This window comes from Oncorhynchus clarkii, chromosome 27 (assembly GCF_045791955.1).
Source record: "Oncorhynchus clarkii lewisi isolate Uvic-CL-2024 chromosome 27, UVic_Ocla_1.0, whole genome shotgun sequence".
NCBI lineage: Eukaryota > Metazoa > Chordata > Actinopteri > Salmoniformes > Salmonidae > Oncorhynchus > Oncorhynchus clarkii.
The window spans coordinates 27,437,832-27,453,643 of NC_092173.1; the positions used below are offsets into that span (position 1 = coordinate 27,437,832).

Here is a 15,812-nt window from a genome sequence, read left to right on the forward strand (position 1 = left end):
CTCTAATTCTCTCTTTCTCTCTTTCTTTCTCTCTCTCGGAGGACCTGAGCCCTAGGATCATGCCCCAGGACTACCTGACATGATGACTCCTTGCTGTCCCCAGTCCACCTGGCCGTGCTGCTGCTCCAGTTTCAACTGTTCTGCCTTATTATTATTCGACCATGCTGGTCATTTATGAACATTTGAACATCTTGGCCATGCTCTGTTATAATCTCCACCCGGCACAGCCAGAAGAGGACTGGCCACCCCATAGCCTGGTTCCTCTCTACGTTTCTTCCTAGGTTTTGGCCTTTCTAGGTAGTTTTTCCTAGCCACCGTGCTTATACACCTGCATTTTTGTACAGCATTTCTGTACAGCACTTTGAGATATCAGCTGATGTACGAAGGGCTATATAAATACATTTGATTTGATTTGATTTGAACCGGGAACTCGGGGGAAAAAAAGGTTGAATCATGTTGACGTCAGTGATCTTCAGGTTGTAGCTCTAGAAAGAGGCCCGAGTTCCACACTTACAATTCCTAGTTGGATGAAAGCTCAAAACGTATTTTCCCAGTTGTAGCTCGTTTTTCCTGAGGTCCCAGTTGTCTTGAACTCACTAAAGTCCGATTTTGCAGTTCCGAGTTAACAGTTGTTTTGAGCGCGGCACAAATCATGCTTTATTGACAGCATGGCCAATTTTGAATGTTTATAATTTTAAACTAGGATAAGAGACCCCTAATCTTAGACTTGGGACCACACAGCCACTCCACTGAATAGCAGGCTAATGATTGCTTTGCAATACTTGCAGTTAGCCACACTGATTCCTTCCAAACCACTCATTGTTGAATTTGTGAATTCCAACTTGTGTAATGTTTATGTCCAATGGCCGATGAGCACCGATACGTTTTATCTATAATTTCATCATGTGACAAGGATTAAAAAGGATTTGCCAGTAGATCGTCGACTTGATTCATGAGGATGACTGCTAGCTAAGATTTTGAATGTATGATGTTGACATGATCAGTCCAATCAAAGCTACTGTAGATATAATGTGATTTGACACTAGCACCTCTATTTCAGTCTATTTCAGTCTTTTGGTTGTATTCAATCTCTGACACTAGCACCTCTATTTCAATCTCGGAAAATGTTTATTTTTCAACTTTTTGGGGGGTTGCACCTTTGTAGGGTATTTCATGATACGGCGTTGTATGTTCTCCACAGGTTTAAAGGGATGATTTTGATCATATATGGTGTTACGATCATTTAGAGAAGGATTAGACCAAGGTGCAGCATGGTAGGCGAACATCTTACTTTATTTAAAATGAACACCGAAAAACAACAACAGAATACAAAATAAACGTAAAGTTCTGCAGGCTACACAGCACCTATACAAAATCAAGATCCCACAATCTAAGGTGGGAAAAAGGGCTGCCTAAGTATGATCCCCAATCAGAGACAACGATAGACAGCTGCCTCTGATTGGGAACCATACCCGGCCAACTAAGTAATAGAAAAACTAGAATGCCCAAATTACACCTCGACCTAACCAAATAGAGAAATACAAAGTCTCTCTAAGGTCAGGGCGTGACATGTGGTTAATTACAGACATTTCAAATACAAATAGCCACGGTTGTGCATGAGCACTGAGGCTGAGAACAATTGGTATTTATCAACAATTATCTCCTATCGCTGTACGTATGACACTCATAGGATTGATAAATCACACTTTTTCTATGCTTGCGAACATTCTAAATTCCATTGGTCAGTAGTATTTTTGAATAGTTTCTACACAATATTGATAAATGAATCCCCAGGCTTTTTCTTAAGTGGATCTAACAAGCAGAACAATTCCCATGACGGTGTCCAACTCAGCAAAGAGAACCAAAGTATTGCTGGCAGGATGGACACAGTAGTGTTGGAAACAGCTAGGGCAAGGTGGTCATTTATTTTATTCATGACAATCCACAAGATATATACACATTTCAAGTTTTTTCTCTTTTTCCAGAGGTAGCAGCTATCTTTCATGACAGGAAGAAAGCAACCCTGGTCATGTGATGACTCCTGGACCTTTTCCATCATAGTCTCTCAGGGTATCCCCCCACAGCCTTCTCTCTCTCTCTCTCTCTCTCTCTGCCATGTCTCCCTGCCATGTCTCACTGCTTGAGTGAGCCAGTGAAGTGAGAGTGTCAGTTGTCAGCGAGTGTGGAGCTCTGAGCCAGTCAGCTAGCTCTGAGCCTGTCACGACTTCCTCCGAAGTCGGTCCCTCTCCTTGTTCGGGCGACGTTCGGCGGTCGACGTCACCAGTCTTCTAGCCATCGCCGATCCACTTTTCATTTTCCATTTGTTTTGTCTTGTCTTCCCACACACCAGGTTTCAAATCCATAAATTACATGTTGTGTATTTAACCCTCTGTTCCCCCCATGTCATTGTCTGGTATTGTTTATTGTAAGTGCTTGTGCATGTTATGTCTGGTGTACGTTGGGTTATGTACCCATTTATTGATTGTTCTGTTTTCCAGTGAGTTTTTATTATTAAACTGGAAATACAGTTTTTGCTCTCCTGCGTATGACACCTCTGCCGACAGTACGCACCCCTTACAGAATCCTGGACCCAACTTATGGAGTCAGCAGGAGCAGGTACCCCGGGTATAGGGGTGGAGGAGTGCGTCCGGGAGCACGCGGCAATGCTCCACCATCTTGGCACCGCCATGGACCGCGTTGTCCAGACAATGGACCGCTGGGAGAGACAGGGAGTTCTCCCAGCGCCTCCATCAGCACAGCTGGGGTCTCCACTACGCGCCCCTCCTTCTCCTGGTCCCAGTGGGATTTGTCTCTCCCTTCCCCAGGAATACGATGGGACGGCTGCGAACTACCAGGGGTTCCTCTTGCAGCTGGACTTGTACCTGGCAACCGTCCACCCGGCTCCTTCGGACCGTGAGAGGGTGTCCGCCCTCGTCTCGTGCCTCACTGGGAAAGCCCTGGAGTGGGCCAACGCCATGTGGAGAGAGGGAGATGGGTCGTTGGACCAGTTTGAGGAGTTCACCCACCGCTTCCGGGCAGTCTTCGACCACCCACCCGAGGGTAGAACGGCGGGTGAACGCCTATTCCATCTGAGGCAGGGGACGAGGAGCGCCCAGGAGTTCGCCCTGGAGTTTCGGACACTGGCTGCCGGCGGGGGATGAAACGACAGGGCCCTGATCGACCATTATCGCTGCAGTCTGCGTGAGGACGTCCGACAGGAGTTGGCCTGCAGAGACACCACCCTCACGTTCGACCAGCTAGTGGACCTGTCGATCCGGCTGGATAACCTGCTGGCTGCCCGCGGACGTTCAGATCGGGGTCTGTTGGTTCCACCCCCCCGCACCCCCCCGTACCCTCTGAGCTCTGAGCCAGTTAGCCAACTTCGAGCCAGTCAGCCAGCTCTCAGTCCTGCCCTGCTGCCCTGAGACCATGTCAGTGGAGGAGGTGACAGCTCAGGCTTCTCCCTAACCAAGCACAACCCTCACATCCCGACGGAGTCCCACAGCTCTCTTTCCTCTCTCTGTCTCTATGAGTCAGCCGGTCTATGAAAGGGCTCCATCTGAATGTCTCTATAACCATAAATCTCTGTATAATCTAGAATCAAAGCAATTGTGGGGTTGAAAGGGGGATGAGTATTTGAACTAAGCTCTGAGTGATTTCAGGGAGCTGAATGATGTCTTCATTATCTCAGCATATCTTCATCAAAATAATTGTGACACAATCAGATTCGTTATAGTTTCTTGATCCAGAGCCACAAATCCATTATGTCACAGTAGAAATAGACATTAGCCTGCATTACCAGTGTCCATACTAATAACTTAATTAATGCTGGATCAACAACATGGACACATCTATCAGACTAAGCCAGCTCCACTAAAAGCAGCATTCATCTCCCCCACTACTGAGAGGTACCTGTAATAGCAATTTTAGCAATGTCATTTCATCTCATTGCAACTAATGTGTTTACCAGCAAAAAATGTAAAACTAAGTAACAAGGCACCATAAAACAAATTGCATCTCTGGCCCGCATGCCAGAGTTTACAAATGATAGTCATCAAGCAACAACAAAAACATTATTTGCAATGCACCCATCCCTTTTACATTTTAGATTATGCTAAACAAAACGTTACACTAAGAGTGCAGGCCAGGCAGGCAGTGATGAAACGGAGTCTGAGAAGGAGAAGAGTCTAAATGGCAAAATTAGAGCATGGACTGAGGCTGCATTTTTCAAGCATCCAATCACTCAGCTCCGTCCAAGTGACTGCTCTATGGTCAAGTGAGTGTGGAAAGCTGACTTTAAAAACAAACAGAATAAAAACATATCCTGTAACTCCGAACTGCCACGATATGTCAACTCCTGACATTTCATATAGTAAAGGAGGTCAATGTTGAACTAAGTCAGCCCTGGATTCATTCATTACTAATATGCATTGCTTCGTTCAGTTTAGCCCCTGGGGATAAGCTGATTTGTATGTCCGGACCAGATGACAACACATTATCTTGGACATTACTGCACGGCAAACTGATGAATATATCTGTCACTGGCAGGCAGTCCGTGTACAGACTAGAGTCAGATGCATTGTACTCTATTTGCTTATAGACGGTAATATAAAGCCAAGGAAAGGACACAGGGATGTCATGCTATAAGCCTTTGTGTCTTATATCCGTGTTATATATGCAGCCTGCATGCATGGATGGTAACCTGTAGTGTATAGAAGGTGTTAATCCAGACCTAGGGTGAGGTATAGTCTACTTTACAGAGGCCTCCTAACATTAATCCTCTTTCAGTTTTTCTAAATGTATCTATCTGAATTTCACCCATCGGAAAGGATTGAATGCATAGAAATAGAATGAATAGAACAGATTAATCATGGAATTGAATGGGGACTCCCATTCTATTTGTTCTATTTCTATGCATTTAATCCTATTCAATAGGCGAAATCCAGTTAGATAACTTTAGAAAAACTGGGAACAGATCTCTGCCTCTTGATTTAATTAGAACCCTTAGAGTTCTGGAGAGTTCATTCCAGCCTGGGGTACATCAGGAGCTATGCTAATTCTCTGTCCCTGCGACAGTTATAGGGTTTTCTCATCTGCATCAAGGGCAAAGCAGAGGCATCCATTAGCATCTGATATTAATTAGGTTTTATATGACTGCATACCTCTGTCAAGGCTGTGGTCGGTGCCAGGCAGCGTCAGCTGTAATTACAGTACTTGTAGTTTGCATGGTGTTGTGCACATTGACACAAGGCACTCTGGGTAATAAATGAGCTTTTTTTGTCGATATGAGCAGAATGACTGTACAGTGTGAAATGTAAGTGTAAATACGAGAGCTTCTCCAAAGGCTCAAGATAGCATGAAGGTCATATAGCATGAAGCTCATATACCCATGGGAGAGGTGTGTGGGAGTTTGCACTGCAGTGACGATCTGTGACGGATGAGATGTTTTACAGTAAGACTTCACCTGCTGTTCTATACAGAGACCCTTTCCGTGTGTCTGTTTCTAATTAGGAAAAGTAATCAGTGTGTTCATTACGACCCAACCACACAGGGATGAACTAGTTCCATCTAGCAGGGGAGACGGAGCAATGGCCAGAGCTGCAGTGTGATGCTCTATCTGATCAGTACTATGACTATCCATTTCTAATTGCGCTAAGACCTGTTCCTTCTCCAGTCACTATATTCTCCATCAACAGTAAAACCAAGCCTATTGATTAGCACCAAGCCCACTGTAGAATTCAGTTAAACAATCATCTGGTGTGTGTGTGTGTGTGTGTGTGTGTGTGTGTGTGTGTGTGTGTGTGTGTGTGTGTGTGTGTGTGTGTGTGTGTGTGTGTGTGTGTGTGTGTGTGTGTGTGTGTGTGTGTGTGTGTGTTTATGTGTGTGTGTGTGTGTGTGTGTGTGTGTAGAGAGAGAGAAAAATAACTGTATTTTTTTCTCCTCTGTTTTTCAGGTAAACAAGCGAGGCCAGCAGAAAGTCTTCCGTCTTCTATGTCCTAACCATTCTCATTAACAGGTCAGTCAGGCTGTGTTTACACAGGCAGCCCAATTCTGATATGTTTCCCACTAATTGGTCTTTTGACCAATCACATCCAATCTTTTTCAGAGCTGATCTGATTGGCCAATAGACCAATCCTAGCCTAATAGACTAGCACTACAAACTGACAATGTAGCATCCACAGCTGCACCCCTTCCACTCCGTTTGTAATTTTAGGCTAGCGCTGATCTCATTGATCCATCGATGTCATAACACCGATGCAGCTGTTGGAGTCTCATATTTCAAATTCAAGCCACACATATTCCCTTGCCGTCGGAAGCTTCCAGCCTACAGCAAAAAAAGATCAGAAGACAATCTCTATTTTCACCGATATTTCACAGACATTAATAATAGGTGTCTGTAAAACCAGGGGCACCTATCTAGAATCACAGTATTTAAACAAATTAATGACAATGTTCCATGATGGAGCCTAATTGATATCACAATGAATGTGATGACAGAAAGTAAATATACTTGTTTTTTTATATTTTATATGATTCTTACAAATAATGTAAATATGATCCAATGTAATAGAATGAAGGATTACGCTGTATTAGGCAGACAATGTGGAAAACGTGCACAGTGCACATCGAACCCCCAGTGAGCTGTGAGGAGTATCCTTGAAGAGCATGCGCGCTGTATCCCTATCTCTGTCCGGTTAAACAGTTGGGTCTGTGCGCGAATAGAGACAAACGTGATGCTGCTCTGCTGTGTGTGTGACCGAGGCGACATGGCGAAGATTAACATATTGGGATTAATGTTTTTATAATGACTTCGCGTTAGAAGGCATTACATGTGAAAATAAAAAGAATGAGATGAGGCCGACGAAGAGACATAAACATCGCCACATACAATGATGAGCGCCAATTCGACTCAGAAACACTGAAGGACTGAACACTCGGATGCCATTTATGAAGGATGTGCAGAATTTGTTTAACATATGTAGCTTTTGTTAATGATTCGTTTTTCGTTCGTTTGTTTTAGCCTAGCCTACTATCGAGATACTGGCGTTATGGTAAGACCTATAGTATGTTTGTAATTGTGGAGCTGTATTGATTTAGGAATTATTATATGTTGATGTTCTAACGTGTTAATAAGTCATTTGTGCATGGTCTAACCCGTGAACTTTTTAGACTACCGAACGGCAATTGAAAACATAGCCTCAAATGTGACTTTGGTGATTTAAAAGGGTTGTTGTAGGTTATTGTAAATTGATGTGATGCATAAATAATGCATCGAGGCCATGCGAAAATCTACATGATGCAAACAAGTGGAATTATAGATAGTAGATTGTTTTTGATCAGTTGAAATTTAACCTATGATTTTTTGGCAAATCTTTCCCACTTTTCCCAAACTTATAATGGCATTTAGAAAGGGCTCTACCACATAGTCTCAATTCAAAACCAATTTAAATATGATACAACATCGAAGTGTGAGTCCTTATTGGTGCTAGGTTGATGCCCAAGACACAGCAGATCATTACATAGCCCTCAGTGGAGAATGTCTCCCTCTGTTTTCTTTCCACAAAGACCAAGAGAAAGACCCCCCCCCCCCCCCTCTTGTACACACACACACACACACACACACACACACACACACACACCACCCCTCTCCATCCAATCTAGTATTGAATGGGGTATTCAGTGGGCTGTTTGTGTGAGCTGATTTGTGTTCCAGGGTGGATCACAAGCTACAGCCTCCTGGGCATTTGGGTTCAGCAGCTGGGGCCATGGTAGGAAAAGGGGAATGGTGGAAGGTTGCAAGGGAGAATGGTTGGAGACTAGTTGTCAGGGTTGGGAAAATGGAGGTGGAAATGAATGTGTCAGAGGATCAGGTATTATGCCAGCATAATACCTGATCACAGTCACATGTGGAGTAGACAGAAGACAAACATGTCCTCCTCAAAGCCATAACTGGCTATATAAAGGATGAAGGAAAAAACAACAACTTTGTGCTATGTTGGATCATAGATTTACAAAAATACTCATCTTCAATACAAATTCAATAGAAGACCCAGTAGGGGATTCATACCATTTCCAACATCAGCTATAGACAGATGAAGCAAAATATTACAACAGAACATTCTGTAACTGCAGTTAAAGCTTTCTGCTAAACACACTTGCAGGTATAACCATGTGTTCTTCAATAAATACACTACAAGTCTCGTTGCAGCAGAGCTTGGTGCAGATACTCATTCTTTACACATGGATCCATTTTATTTCAGTAGTCAATAAAAACGTGTTCAGGATGTGGCATTTGCAATAATTTTTGCAGCCATTTATTGAGTGGTTTTTAGTGACTGTGGCTTGTTTATGGCTTGGCCCATCAATCTGCAAATGGAAATAAAAAACAAAGTGTAAATAACCCAAGATGTTCCATTTACTAACAAAATATTAATGCAGCACTACATATATATCCCTTGCTGGCTGGCTTTTAAAGGATTGGTAAGTGCCGGCCCTGGACCACTCTCAGGAGTGGCTGAGTGTATTCTACACAGGTCACGAATGCAGAGGCTGTCCTTGGCTTAGCATAGTCTCGGCTCATACCCTAAAATCTGGGTCAGAATTTACAGAAATATATACATACAAATAACTGATTCTCTTGGACTGATGCCCCTGTCTTATAAAAACAAATACATTTATATACATTTGGTCACAAAAATAAAATAATTTGCAGAAATGCCACAGTAAGGTTTATTTATTGGAAAAAACTAAATTCAAACTGGCAAAATGTACAAGATGGTCTAAGATGTGAAAGTAGGCTAAAGCATATGAAAGGGCGATTACTCTAGAGCTCGACTATGTTTATGATAATCACCTCGTCTGTACTGCACTTGAAGACAGTCCGTGGGTTCCAGGAAGTATGGAGCAACATGAAAAGAAAAACAAAGAAGAGCAACTAAAGAAGTGCCTCAGTGCTTTCCTGGGGCAAGGCAGTTCCTCTGAGGCAAAACAAATAAAATGTGTAAGAGGGAGCTCTGTCTGGCATTTCAGGATATGAATTTGGATGAAAATTCGAGAGATTTGTCTGACCCTGCAAGAGATTTATCTTGTCCTGAAACTTATTAAGAGATTTGGCTGGTTTTTGGAAGGATAAATGTATCTGTCTGTAAAGGCTCTCTTAGTCACGACAGTGCTTTATTGCCAGCCTTCCTATACTTCTTGAATCTGGTTTTAAAGTTTATTCTCCATTTCAAAGTAGCCTATTTTGCATGTGATTAATGCCTTAAATTGTAAATGCCATACACAAAGTCCTGGTTAAAATGTGCTTTGTTTGAGAAATAATCTACACTCATTAGTGAAAGGTTTAGCTTTAAACTGCAGGGTTCCTATGTTTTATTAATTTTCAAGAAAGAAGATGCTACCCACAACTCAGTGGAAAACTGAGTTACCTCAGTGGAAAACTGGCATTACCTCTATAATGAAACACAAGGTTTTAAAAGTATTGTATGGCCCAGTTGAGATTGACGATTGCAATCTGGTTCCTGCAAATGCAAGTATGTTATTGCTGAAGGGAGGGGGTTGAAAAGCTGACTGAGCTAAATGTGTTGACCTCACACTGTTGGTTCATGTCAGAAAGTAATGGATTAGATGATGACACAGAGAATCTCGCATTGTGGGGGAAATAAGTCATTCTTGTTAAAAAAACGTAATGTCATCACTGGCTAACGCTACTAAAACTATTATTTTTGTGAAGGAAAACTTGCATCTGCTTGTTACTCTATAAACTCATGAAAACAATGTTTCTCTAAGCTTATTTCCAGTCCACCCTGGTCTCCCTTGGTGTTGGCGAGAAAGAAAACCACCACATGTCAAGCCTTTGTTTAGGACTGGGCCGTATTCCAAAGCTGAGTCTGAGATGAAGGTGAGAGGTTACGCGGACAAGAGAAGGATCTAGTTTTGAGACCAATCAGGCAATTGGTTTCGTGTCATGCATGTCAACTACGTATTGTAAACAAGTAGACATGGAACTTATAGTTTGCCAACTTGTAGAGAAGGAATTGGTGACTTAGGCTCACCTCCTCTCCTTTATAATAGAGACATATACAACCATAACCACTCTGCCTCAGTAACACAATATTTCTCCTGTGTCTCCTATCTGTAGTTTCATCTTTGAGGATAAGAATAGAAAGCTGAACCTTGACCTCATTCAGACTGCCTTCCATTGGTTCTGGAGAAGGTGGGCTGAATCATCCTGATTCAAGAGGCGGTGTCTTCGCATTACAGTCAAGATACGTACAGCAAAAAGCTATGGAGCGGAACCTCTTGCTTGAGTGGATCATGGTCGAGGTACATCTAAGGACATTTAACGACTAGGCTCCACCAACTCCTGATTCCTATTCCTCTCGTGGTGAGAAGTATTGTAGTCCACAATAATCATATTGCTGAGATGACTAGACAAGAGAGTATGTTACTGAGATAGAATGCTTTACACCAGAGCTCTGTATATGTTTGAAGCCAGCGGCAGGCTGAGATAAAGAGGGGATCGATGGCCAAGCCCCTCTACAGACTGCAGCGTTTCCTCCGGAGGACCCAGTTGTTCCTGCTCTTCCTAGGTGTGGCCTACATCATGGCTGGGAGCGTCCTGCTGCTCCAACGGGCCAACCTGGTGGTGACCCAGCGAGGGGCCACCAGCCCTCCACTGTCCTCCCTGCCCTCCTTACCCTCACCACCCTGGGCCCTGGGGATGCCACCCGTGAGGGTAGGAGGCTACGGGGGCAGGAGCTCACAGATCATGTCCAGGGGACAGGGGTACCAGCCTGGGAGCCTGTTGGACAACAGGACTGGAGCACGCTGGCTCATGTCGAGGAATCTGGAGATCCGACACCTGCGGCGGCGCTGGTTCCACAGCCTGATGACGGAGAAGGATATGTCACATGTGGAGAGGAGCACCCCCAGGAGGAATGTGCCTCAAAAAGGTACCTACCTATCCCAGAAATGAGGGAAATGATTCTCTGCCATTGAGAATGGAGATTCTGAAGGGCTATTGTATTCTATAAATTAGCTGTCTCAAGTTTTGGAGACACTACCTGAAAAAGTGGTTGACAAAATGAAGTAACACAATGACAAATGACTTAACCTGTAACTAATGATTTGCTATTTTATGTATGTGTTTTTGTTTGCTCTCATGGCAAGGTTCTTACATGGGCTGCTTCCTGGACAATTCCAAGGAGCGGGCTTTGAGAGGATCTGTATCCACTGATTTCCGCAAAATGACCAGCACCATGTGCCAGGATACCTGCTCAGCGAGGTAATTGTCTCTCCATCCTGCCTCAACACACTATTATCAGATCTTTCATAACACAGGAAGTATTTCACATCTCAGGAGGAGCATATCATCAACATTATTGTAACGCTTGATGTCTGGGGAAGGAGAGGAGGACCAAGGTGCAGCGTGGTAAGTGTTCATATTATTTAATGAAATATGCAACACTAGACAAAACAACAAACAAGACAAACAAACAGTCCTGAAAGGTGAAACAAAAACACTAAACAGGAAACAACCACCCACAAAACACAATGGAAAACAGGCTACCTAAATATGGTTCTCAATCAGGGACAACGATTGACAGCTGCCTCTGATTGAGAACCATACTAGGCCAAACACAGAAATAGAAAAGCATAGGCAAACTAACATAGACAACCCACCCAACTCACGCCCTGACCATACTAAAACAAAATACAAAACAAAGGAACTAAGGTCAGAACGTGACAATTATATAACCCCCATTCCCCTCCTATAATCTCTGCAGATTAAACTGCACAGAATCGGTGTATCTGGAATGCACCCACAGGTAGGCAGACCATACAATTAGCATAGCATAGGCATAGACTCACCCGAGGAGTTCCACAATACTTTACTTGTATTAACTAGTAATGGAAGAGAGTTTGGGGGGAAGAGAGTAAGCACAGACCTACAGTTGCAGGAGCAGAGCACTAGCTGGTTTGTCCCAGGCTGAGAAATTGAAGCCTCCGAATTAAGGATGTGTGAGCAGAGGAGCAGTGAGGAGTGTTGTAGTCTCTGGTCTCCCAGGGAAGATGTTGAAGGAGTTGAGGAGGGGGGGTTGGAGAGATGGAGAGATCTACAGTGAGGGACTAGGGAGCGACAGGCAGGCAGACTGCTTCAGTCTCTGTCAGTATTAATTGTGCAGCAGAGCAACGGGAGCGAGACATTCAGTGCTCCCCTAATTAACCCCTAGGGTTGAGGAGCGTGCTGCATTTGCATTGCTGTTGAATTCATTATTAACATACTGTATGTTCTCGTGATACACGTATGGTTCAGCATAGTTATAGACAAAGATTACTCTTGAAAAATAATACTTTTTAGGAAGTCAATATATGAAATACGTTTCTTTTACAAAGAACCAGATTGTTTAGTGATTACGAATGTGTTGTGAATACTTTGTGAGTTGATGCAAACTTTTACCAGAGTTTCATATCTATCTGAATGTCATTTATTACAGTGGCTACCAGTTTGCTGGTATGGAGTATGGGTCGGAGTGTTACTGTGGCAACCACATCACCAGCCTGCGTGTGAGAGACGAGGAGTGTAACTTGGACTGTAAAGGGGAGAAAGGCTCCCCCTGTGGAGGTGTTGGGCGCCTGTCAGTGTTCACGGTGGAGGATCTGCTTCCAGGCCAGAGGAGATGTGAGTATCAGGGACCTGGTCCAATCTGGGAGCTGGGGAACAGCAGGAGATTGAGTCAAGCTGATGAAGCATCGCATTCATTGTCAGGAGAACACACATCTGTTACACACCCACAAAGACACGTCTAGGGCTCTGCTTACAGGGAATGTTCAGGTATGTTATAGGTCTGTATTGACTTGCAGCTGTGCAAACTACCTCTTCTGTGTTTGCAGACAGGAACGTGCGCTACCGCGGCTGCTTCAGGGAGCCTGACAACAGCTCCTCTACATCTCTGGTCCATGTGCTCCAGCCCAACCTTACCTCCCAGTCCTGCATAGAGGCCTGCATTAACAAGGTTGGACCCCTAGGGTGCCGTTGTCAGGATGTTACAGTATAACGATGCTTATAAATAAATTGTTTCAGCCTTTACGACGTGCTTATGAAGACTTTTTGTATGTCTTATTATACGTATATTATTATACCCATTATACGTTTTAGTTTGTTTGAAGTGTGACCACATTTGCCTGGCCTTAGGAGTTTCCTCTGGCTATGCTGAGGAGTTCGGACTGTTTCTGTGGTTACGCTACTCCTGACTTCACTCTCCATGAGCCGGCTGAGGAGGAGCACTGTTCACAGAGCAACACCACTGAGGCCTCCTTACCATCAACCCTCCAGCGCTTCTACCAGGTCTACCAGACACCTGTCCAAGGTAACACGGTCAGACAACCAAAAAAGCATTCTTCCTTCAAATCCAATACAGCCAACCTTGTGAAATAATTTTAAGCACCACTCCGGCATGACACCAAACTCCACTTTGCACCACACAATTCCACTCAAGATGTTAAAATTGTGTTGGCCTTTGTCTTCTGCAATTCAGTATGTTTCTGAGCAGACTATGTACAATTCCCATCCTGATTTAAAATGTTAAATTACTTCTTTCTCCCAGACTCCAGATGCACAGAGAGGAAGTTCCTACCGGAGAAGTCCAGTTCATTGGTAGCGCTCTCCAGCTTCCCAGGAGCAGGCAACACCTGGGTCAGACACCTCATAGAGTTGGCCACAGGATACTACACAGGCAGCTACTACTTTGATGGAACCCTTTACAACAGAGGTCAGCTCCTTTACTGTACAGCCACTTCTGTCCTTGGCCTGTTGTGCAGATCCAGCTATTTGCCTCAGTCCATAATAAATTCAAGATTTTAAAAAATGAAGTTATCATCCATACCCCTCTGTCTGGCTTGGCCTGTACGGCCAATGACGAAAACAAAATATTTCCCATATGGTGTGTGTATCTGTGTCTTGGTGTTGTGTAGGCTTCAAAGGCGAGAAGGATTACTGGAAGAGTGGTCGGACCATCTGTGTGAAAACACATGAGAGTGGGAGGAGAGAGATAGAGATGTACGACTCTGTCATCCTGCTGATCAGGAGCCCGTACCGTTCCCTCATGGCTGAGTTCAACAGGAAGTGTGCAGGACATCTGGGATACGCCTCTGATCATCACTGGAAGACCAAAGGTACAGAGCCAGCCTGGAATCTGGGTTTGATTGTGGCATGTATTAGTCATGTACAGTATAGTACACCAGCCAAAGTAGGAGACCTCCTGGGACCGTTTTTTAAAAATTTTATTGCAGGAGGGAGGGTCTGTGTGTCTGTCTGCATTGTGTGAGTTGACATTGTTCTTTCTGAAAAGTACTGCACAATAATATGCTCCCCCCTTGTAGAGTGGCCTGAGTTTGTAGGCAGCTACGCCTCCTGGTGGGCGTCGCACGTTCTGGACTGGCTGCGGTTCGGCCGGCGGGTCCTAGTGGTCCACTTTGAGGAACTCCAGACAACGTTGGTGCCCCAGCTACGATCCATCACCTCCTTCCTCAACACCACAGTGACCGAGGACAGACTGCTGTGTGCTGAGAGCAACCAGGATGGACACTTCAAACGTTCCGGGGTCCGGCTGCCCACCTTCGACCCCTTCACACCCGACATGAGAGGACTGATAGATGGACTGATCCATGCGGTGGACCAGGCTCTCCGGGACAGCAACCACACAGGCCTTCCACTGGAGTACCTGCCCAGATGATGGACAGCTAAACTCTGATAACCCTGATCTCCACCTCGTCCACTACCCTGTCCCTCCTCGGTTTACACTGCCTTTTAGCTGTGGTGGCACGGATGGATGGGTACCCCCTATCCAACCCAAGAGAAAGTGTTTCATATCAGGAGCGTGCCATGCAAAGGAAACATAGTCATATACACAGAGGCTATTCTCACAGAAGCACTGGTTTATCAAAAAACTGTCTTTCTGTTTTAGAATTGTTAGGCTTTTTGGTACATTGCCTCATTGGGGGTGAACTTATAAGTGTACCAAACAATGGAAATGGTTTCCTCTGTTTTAAATAAACTCTAAATAAACGGTACATCCTATAAGAACTATAGGCTACATCCTGTGGTTCAACCCACTTTTAAATTTTGTTATTGTGATTAAAATATACAAACTATATATTGGATTACAACATAATAAAGTGACATTTAAATGATTTAATGCAAGCAACGTCTTCAGAAAGGGATACTGTTGTAATATGAGTTAACATTGGAGTGTTTATAAGGTGGTGCTAATACATAAGCATAATTAGAGCATCAAGTAACCGAATTAGACAAAATAGACCACTATTCAAAAACTATCTTGAGGGATCAACTACACTACAGCCAAGGGAAGTGGGGAAATTATGTCAGGTTGTATTTTGAGGGCTACATCCTCAGAGAGAAGGAGAGGGAGAGGGAGAGTGAGCAGGCCCATGACAGAATGATCTGTCCCAGCTCAACAGAGCAGCCCTGGACAAGACCAGACATACAGTCCCAGCTTGCAGGTTTAGCTCAGGGAAGAGGGGCAAGTCTCTAGTCCTCTATACTAATCTGTACTGAGCTGATAAGCGCAGCAGCACTGGTTGTGTGGGCGATGCACTATGTACCAGAGTGTCTGGATTTACAATTGTGTAATATGGTACTCTCTTTCTCTCTCTCTCTCTCTCTCTCTCTCTCTCTCTCTCTCTCTCTCTCTCTCTCTCTCTTTATCTCTCTCTCTCTCTCTCTCTCTCTCTCTCTTTATCTCTGTCTTGGTCTCTCTCTCTTTATCTCTGTCTTGGTCTCTCTCTCT

The 15,812-nt window shown here is 44.1% G+C and overlaps 1 protein-coding gene across 1 annotated transcript; it reads left to right on the forward strand.

Moving 5' to 3' along the window:
• The first annotated feature begins 10,516 nt into the window (after positions 1–10,516).
• LOC139386070 (sialate:O-sulfotransferase 1-like) lies at positions 10,517–14,843 on the forward strand. Its single transcript, XM_071131491.1, has 8 exons — positions 10,517–10,955; positions 11,173–11,287; positions 12,501–12,685; positions 12,898–13,019; positions 13,199–13,373; positions 13,611–13,775; positions 13,978–14,178; positions 14,386–14,843. Exons 1-8 carry the CDS (start codon positions 10,526–10,528, stop codon positions 14,736–14,738), a joined length of 1,746 nt encoding a protein of 581 aa, XP_070987592.1. The 5' UTR covers positions 10,517–10,525; the 3' UTR covers positions 14,739–14,843.
• The last annotated feature ends 969 nt before the right edge of the window (positions 14,844–15,812 follow it).

Coding starts and splice junctions, on each gene's coding strand:
- LOC139386070 (XM_071131491.1), top strand. CDS start 10,526: ATGGCCAAGCCCCTCTACAGACTGCAGCGTTTCCTCCGGAGGACCCAG. Junction 10,956..11,172: donor GAGGAATGTGCCTCAAAAAG/GTACCTACCTAT, acceptor TCTCATGGCAAG/GTTCTTACATGGGCTGCTTC. Junction 14,179..14,385: donor TCATCACTGGAAGACCAAAG/GTACAGAGCCAG, acceptor CCCCCCTTGTAG/AGTGGCCTGAGTTTGTAGGC.